Below are 7,754 nucleotides of genomic sequence, written 5' to 3'. Positions count from 1 at the left end.
AGCCGCACAAAATTTTGAGGGCAAATCTTGGCCCTTAACCGTGCAGGGACGGTCATCAGTATGATCGTCCCTGCTCCAAATCCATGTATTAGTTATCGACACGCACTCGATGCGAATGCTCCTCATTTAAAAATATTATTAGAAAATTTTAATGAAGTTGAGAAAAAGGTTGATAGAGTAAAAGAGAGAAATAGTAGTTTAGTGGGGCAAGAAAAAAGAGAATGTGGATATTGGTTTGATTTAGTGGGGTAAATTTGAAATAGAACGTGAATATTGGATTGAAATAGATTTGGTCGAGCAGTATTTCTGCAGGAGTTGAATAATATGGATAAATTTAAAAATACATAAAATGATTAAAAAATATACTTATTATATGCATTATATATAATATAAAAAATGATTGAAAAAAATATATTTAGGAAATGATACGAAAATTTTTTTTCCAAAATAATCTTATTCAAACGGATAAACATTAGTATCCTTGAATGCATCCAATAAAAAGGTTTCCCTCCAATCATTAGTAATATGTTTATAAGGTTAGTGTCATACGTATTTTATTTGACTTACTGCTTGTGATGATTCAAATTGTCTAAAAACCTATAAAATTTTCTGTTAACAATTCTATGCAAGTAAAGCTTATTGGCATCTATTGGACAGCAATTTATTTGGCCAAATATATTTGCTTACATCATCATTACAATTTCCAATACACCTTTTTACCTTCCCAATTACCTTTTTATCTCACATACATCACATCACAAAAAGTGATACAGTAAAAATATCTCAAATAATTTACAATCCAAACAGAGCCACTGATTTTCATTGAAGCAATACGCTTCATTTCCTTCTTCCTTCCTCTCAATCTTTGGAAGATTTCTACATTTAAAACATTCTTGGCCTAAAAAGAATTCAATTTGAATTTGCAAATATACATTACTCTCCTTTTTTTTTTTCAAGCTTGTGAATAATGTGATAATAACTAGCTAATCCACATTCAAGAATTTGGTGGAAAAGCAAAATTATGGATAATCTGTATCTGGAAAAAGTCCTTCAAAATGTTCTGGTGGCTATTACAGTATTTAAAAATGTGTAATTTTGTCATTTCATTTCATTTATCCTTATTATTTTTTTTTCCTTTTTTTTTTTTCATTTATCCTTATTTAGGACGTAGTATTAATTAGGAACCACTGCCCGTTGATGACAAAACAAGATAGTACTATTGACTTGTGGGCTTTCTGTATTAATGGCAACACCAAAAACTCAGGCTCCTACTTTCTCGGTCTTACCCTCGAAAATTCCATTTTTGTCCTTCTTCTCCCTCTCTGCCTCCTCACACTCTCAGGCTCGCTCCCGACGCAAACGGCAGTTTCACGTCGCCGTCGCCCGCCGGAAATCTCCACCGGGATCCGACATGTCTGTTTCCATCTCTATGCCTCCGGCATCGTCCACCCGACGTGACTCCGAGTCTGAACTTCTCCTGGACTCTAGAAATCGTATGTCAGATTAACTACGCTTCAAAATCCCATTTCAAATTTGAAAATGCCAATATGAATTTGTCGATCAGTTATTTATTCTTTTCGTCTTTTTTTTTTAATAAGTGGGTCTGATTTATCTAGTTTCTTTTAAGTGGTCTCTGATTTTTTGTTTACGTGGCTTCTATGAAGGGTTGCTGAGGAAAAGGAAAAAAGGGACAAGTTTTAGTTTTTAGTGACTTTTTTTTTTCTCTTCTCTTTGCTTGGTATTTAGTGATTTTTCCCCTTCCCATTTGATTTATAAAAATTGTTATAGTGAAAGTAAGAGCTGATGTGTTTTTGTATGTGGGATTCATTTGTTGTAATTAACTATACCGTGAATTGTAGTTGCATTGGGAACTTATGTTATATTCTTTGACTAGAATTGGAAAATTAAAGACTCGTAGCTCCGAGGCCATTGGAATAAGCTATTGAAAGATAGATTCTTGATTGATCCACTTAGAATATATTAATCTCATTTGTGAGTGTCTGGAAATGTGGTTTGCAAACGAATTTTTTTTTTTTTTTTGTCTCTCTTAGAAATTAAACATGCCGTTTATGGATTCTAGTGAAGTCATTTAGCTTTTGATTCAATGTATTACTTTCTATTTACAAACTTCTGGCTATGTGGCTATGTATCACTTAAGTAAGTCTGTCATATGTTAATCTCCTCGTTTTTGGTTACGCTATGGTTGGCTTTCAAATATCAGTATCTGTTTTGCCATATGAGGGTGATGAATCAGATATTGATCAGTAAGCAATGAATACAAGAAAGGACTGCCTGATTTAGCATCCAGTTCACGCTACTAACAAGTGGTGTTCTGAAGGACTACATGATTGCTGCCTTAATCTTTCCACTGCCCTAATTAGGAAATCATTTGTCTGAACGTAATATAGTGAATCGGGACCGCTAATAATCTGTTGTTACATGTTAAACTTTTTTGGACAATCTCTCTAACATTTTGAAGCTCCTTATCAAGGCGTTAGGAAAGGGGATTTGCCAACAACCAATGTTGAAGAAGATAGCTCCTCCTCTAGCAAAACTGTGACTCGCAGCAAGAACAGATATTCACTTAAATCTATCACATGCTTTGGAGTAGACCTGACTCCAGATAACATAGCAGTCGCTATGGTATATTTTGTTCAAGGCGTTTTAGGCATTTCAAGGCTGGCTGTAAGCTTTTACTTGAAAGATGACCTGCACCTGGATCCTGCAGAGGTATGCAACTTGTTGCATGGAAAATATCTGTGGAATTTGTAGATTAGTCAATGAGGATTTAGTTTTTTTTTGTTTATACATAGTTCTTTTTTTTTTTCTCTAAATTGGAAAACGGTCTAAATTTTGGATTCTAATGCTCAATGTTCTTTTGAATTTGGTAAAAGACACCAATTATGATGGCTTCCTCAGGTTTTTTAAAACTTCAATTTTCACCATTTTGTTAGTTCTGTGAGTTTGTGTAATTATCTTCTAATCTGCATTTTCCATGAGTAAGATCTAGTTTTCCTTTATGCCAGATATTTCCATCAATTTACAACTTTTGATTATGTGCTTACATTGTTCTTTTGGATTCTTATTTTCCATTTATTTCTTTAAATGTTGAAATCTTCTGTCTGTTGATTAAATATATCAAAGCAGCTTCTTTTTGCCCCTCTTTGTATTTGTCTATTGCTGCTTATTCATTTGGCTGATTGTGCCATAATAAAACTCTATAATTTGAGTGTCTTCCTTTTTTTTTTTGTTCAGGGATTTATATTTTATTTTATTTAGACTAAGTGCCAAATGTGTTGGACTTCCAAGATTTTGCTAATTATGTTGGGCTTCAAGATTTCTTTTGTGATTGGAAAATATTGTACATAGCTGCACCCATATCCGTTGCATAGAATTCCCCGGGTGACTTTAAATGGATTGAGGACTGATGAGTTTATGTGTTTGACTAGACAGCTGTAATAACTGGTTTCTCATCATTGCCCTGGCTTGTTAAGCCTCTTTATGGATTCATCAGGTGAGCTTTATCTTTGACATTATACTTGTCTAACATGTCTTTCTTTTCAGCACGTGCGATTCAATTCTAAAAATTATTCTGTCATTGTAGTGACTCTTTCCCACTTTTTGGGTTCCGACGACGGTCGTACTTAGTGCTATCAGGACTTCTTGGAGCACTTTCATGGAGCTTGATGGCCGCTTTTGTAGATGGCAAGTACGATGCTGCTTTCTACATACTTTTGGGATCCTTGTCTGTTGCCTTCTCAGATGTTGTAAGTATTATGTATAGTCAATAACTCTACAAGATGCACATTTGTGGTCAAATTTAATGTAGAAGATGCAATTATTTGTTCGTTTTGTTTTAGAGGACGTGGTTTGACCACCAGTAACTTGTACTTCCAGAAAGCAATCTTTTCATATCATTTTTGTGTTTTAATAGTTTAGATCTGAATGCAAGATCTTAGAGACTCTTAAGGTTGTTCTGGTTTCAACATTGTGTCTGTGTATTCTCTGCGGGTTAAGGAGGAAAGAGGAAAGAGGGGTAATGTAGGTGGAGAAGAAGGGATTGAAGAAGACAGGAGGTTTGGTTTTAAAGCGAAGGGATCAGTGGCGGGGGTAGTCAATGGCATCAGGATAGCGGAAAGGTTTCTGTATAGGGAAGGGAGACAGGGGATAGGTTAGGTAGAGAGGCATTGTTTCATGCGGTCCTTGGGGAGAGAAAAGGAAGCATTGGGTAGGGGGATATCACTGGCTGCATGGGATAATCATTGGCCACAATGTCGTGATTGTGGCGAGTGTGTGGTCACAGAAAAATAGCATTAGAGATCCAATGATTAGCCTCTTTTCTTAAACTACAAGTGAATGTGACAATCACTGTTTAGTCATCACTGGTTGGTGTTGACCGTAACTATTGTACTCTAAAAATTATAGTAGCTATAGTTGGTCAGTGCTTGGTGCTTTTTGATCTAGCATATCGAAATTTTGGCCTGCACATAAAAACTGAACCTTTATACAGGTAGTAGATTCAATGGTTGTGGAGAGGGCTCGTGGTGAGTCTCAGAGTATGTCAGGATCTCTTCAGTCATTATGTTGGGGCTCTTCAGCATTTGGGGGGATTGTCAGTGCCTACTTCAGTGGCTCTCTGGTTGATGCATATGGTGTAAGGTATGTATGTTTCTGTTATGACCTTAAAGATAATATTGTAATTGGTGAGTCATTGCTCATAAGCATTTTGAATCCATGCAGGTTCGTGTTTGGCGTGACTGCGTTGCTTCCTCTGATAACTTCTGCAGTTGCAGTGCTTGTTAAAGAGCAGCGTGTGGTTGTTCCAGCAAGGGGTCAGAATATCTCTTTGGGAAGTCCTGGATTTTTAGAAAGCTCGAAAAATAGCATCATTGAGTTGTGGGGTGCTGTCAAACAGCCCAATGTACTTCTTCCCACATTGTTTATTTTTCTATGGCAGGCAACTCCAGTGTCTGATTCTGCCATGTTTTTCTTCACGTATGTGATTTGAGGTTTTAACCAAACATGCCAGTTTATGCTTTTATCTTTCTGAAACCTGAAGCTAAAGATTTCCTTTTCCTGATTTTAGCACAAATAAACTCGGATTCACCCCAGAATTCCTTGGACGGGTGAAGCTAGTTACATCAGTGGCATCACTTCTAGGTGTTGGTCTTTATAACGGTTTTCTAAAAAATGTACCTTTGAGAAAGATATTTATCATAACCACTGTCTTTGGTGCCGTCCTTGGAATGACGCAGGTAAACGTCTCGAGTCTTTTTTGGGGTAACTTATCTGGTGGTTTTTTCTCATAAGTTGCCTGAAGTGTAATTTGGATGTCTGCACAGGTTTTACTGGTAACTGGATTGAATAGGCAATTTGGAATAAGTGATGAGTGGTTTGCAATTGGGGATTCATTGATTTTAACAGTGCTTGGTCAGGTAATCTGGTGTTCTTAAACATTTCTCTGTAGTATAGATTGTGTTTCTGATCCTGCTCCAGAATTCCTGAAAGTTTAACTTTGTTCTCTGCCAGGCTTCTTTTATGCCTGTTCTTGTATTAGCTGCAAGAATATGTCCAGAGGGCATGGAAGCAACTCTCTTTGCTACACTTATGTCCATATCCAACGGAGGAAGTGTTCTTGGGGGCCTAATAGGTGCTGGCCTCACGCAGCTTTTCGGCGTCACCAAGGACAGATTCGATAATTTGGCTTTCCTGATAATCCTTTGCAACCTCAGCTCCTTGTTACCATTACCGCTACTCGGACTTCTCCCTCAGGATGATCCAGATACCAGTTCAAAAGATTCTGGCGATATTGAGACGAAGACTAACTGAAGTTGTTGAGTACCTACAACGGCTCCAGGAACTCGGCTGGGGATACCAGGAGACCGTGATAATTGATTCAACAAATACCTTCATGACCTGCTGTAGGATAGAATTTTGATACGAGGAGGCAAAAAAGGGTAGAATAGAAGCATAGAGTTGTAAATAGAAAGGAACATCCTTGTAAACTATAATGCCCATGCCCTCCTACAAACAGTCAGAATTGGATGTCTATACGTTCTTGGATCCATTTTCAAGCCTTTTTTACCAACATATGTATGAGTAAGTATTATATATCCATCCAAATTCAGCTAAACGCATTCCAGACGGATCAAAATCATGATGGTCTAAACATGAAGAATCGACGCAGGAATACATGAGGGCAAATTCTCCAGTGCATGGTGGATGCACGATGCATTCTGCAGTTCATGGTGGATGCATCTATTCTGTGGAAATAAACAGGCAGGTTTTTCAACATGAGCTAGGGACGGAACCTGTCGCGTGGCAAACTGCTGATCCTGATTGGACATCACATGGTGGGTCCTGTCTTGCAATTTTCCACATTTCTGTGGTCATATCTGAATTATCCGACAAAACTTGAGCAATTGATTGAGGTGTCACTAAGCTTTACCGACTCTGTTGAGTTTAAGCACTTTTAGCCATAATGGCAGAAAAAGGGTTACCTATTTCATTTTCTTTTTTTGTTCGATGTTGCCCCACAAATCTATCCTTCAATTCTTATTGGATAAATCCCACGCTGCGTTTCCACCAGTTAATTTCTACTTTCTGTTCATGCCTTTGTTAAGAATTTAAAATGCATCTCAAATTCTGACATATATACATATAGATATTTTTTTGTTCTTCGCATTTTTTCTTAATTTTTTTTCTAACAAGAAAAAGGTAGGATAGGATTTAAGAGGCAAGAAGTGCGGCAGGAACTGTTGTTTTGGTACTTTGACGTCAAACTCTGGTGCCTTTGGCTAGAATTATTAACCTACGTGCTAGAACTCATAATTACCATGATTGTTTTTTGTGCGTTGGTTGATTGATTGATTGATTGCTCGACATTTATTCCCACATCTTTTATCAAACTGGACTCCATTGCAATTGAAGTGTATGATAATTTCCCTCCATGACCAGGGGAGGGGGACAACTAATGAAGAAACTCCAATTAACGAAGGACAGGAAGCAAAACATTATCGAAACCTTCTCAACTGTTTCAGCAACTTTTTTTTTTTTTGGCAACACAGAGGTATCTGAATTTTCGGACTGATAATACTTAATGACTCAACTAATTCTCTGCGGGTCGGGAGAGGCTGCCCAACTTTTTCACCGACCGCTTTATCCGGGATTCGAACCTTCGCGGAGGTACCCCAACTGGAACTGGGTTACTACCACCGGCTCTAGCCCCGAGGGGCAACTGTTTCAGCAACCTTTTGCTGTGCATATTATTTCTTAATACTGTACACTGTTGCTTCCATTATTTAAGCTCATCATGAAACCTTTAGGTCCTCAAGGTCTCGAATTGTTCCGTTGACCCTTGACGGAACATTTAAACATTTTACACATTTTCCGGATTGTCTTTTGGTACCTTTCACACAAGCGTAATTCATGTAGTATATAATCTTCACGGTTGAAGAAAGCAAGCAACACTTACCGCTACAATATGCGTATTCTGCTGTAATTTTATTTACAGATTTCGTTATATTCATACATTTTAAAAACCAATAGCCATAGGGTAAGATTCTTGGCCTTCTAGTCAACGAGTCTGGACATACCCTAAAGGTTAAAAGCAGTCATATGGGGAAGTTGGAAGTTGAGATCCCGAATCATGAATGATTGAACCTGTTATTATTGCCCAAGTGTCAGAATAAATAAACTCAACGAAGCTCCCCGTGAAGCTGAATACAACAACAAAATACTGCACAGTTTTGGCC

General features: G+C 37.5%; 1 protein-coding gene across 1 annotated transcript; it reads left to right on the top strand.

Moving 5' to 3' along the window:
- The first annotated feature begins 1,225 nt into the window (after positions 1-1,225).
- On the top strand, positions 1,226-6,090 carry LOC113765815 (folate-biopterin transporter 1, chloroplastic). Its single transcript, XM_027310065.1, has 9 exons — positions 1,226-1,493; positions 2,492-2,730; positions 3,450-3,514; positions 3,605-3,767; positions 4,511-4,659; positions 4,741-4,995; positions 5,087-5,255; positions 5,343-5,435; positions 5,530-6,090. Exons 1-9 carry the CDS (start codon positions 1,244-1,246, stop codon positions 5,827-5,829), a joined length of 1,683 nt encoding a protein of 560 aa, XP_027165866.1. The 5' UTR covers positions 1,226-1,243; the 3' UTR covers positions 5,830-6,090.
- The last annotated feature ends 1,664 nt before the right edge of the window (positions 6,091-7,754 follow it).

Source organism: Coffea eugenioides, chromosome 3 (genome assembly GCF_003713205.1).
Source record: "Coffea eugenioides isolate CCC68of chromosome 3, Ceug_1.0, whole genome shotgun sequence".
Classification (NCBI taxonomy): domain Eukaryota; kingdom Viridiplantae; phylum Streptophyta; class Magnoliopsida; order Gentianales; family Rubiaceae; genus Coffea; species Coffea eugenioides.
This window is presented reverse-complemented; position numbering and strand designations above follow the sequence as displayed.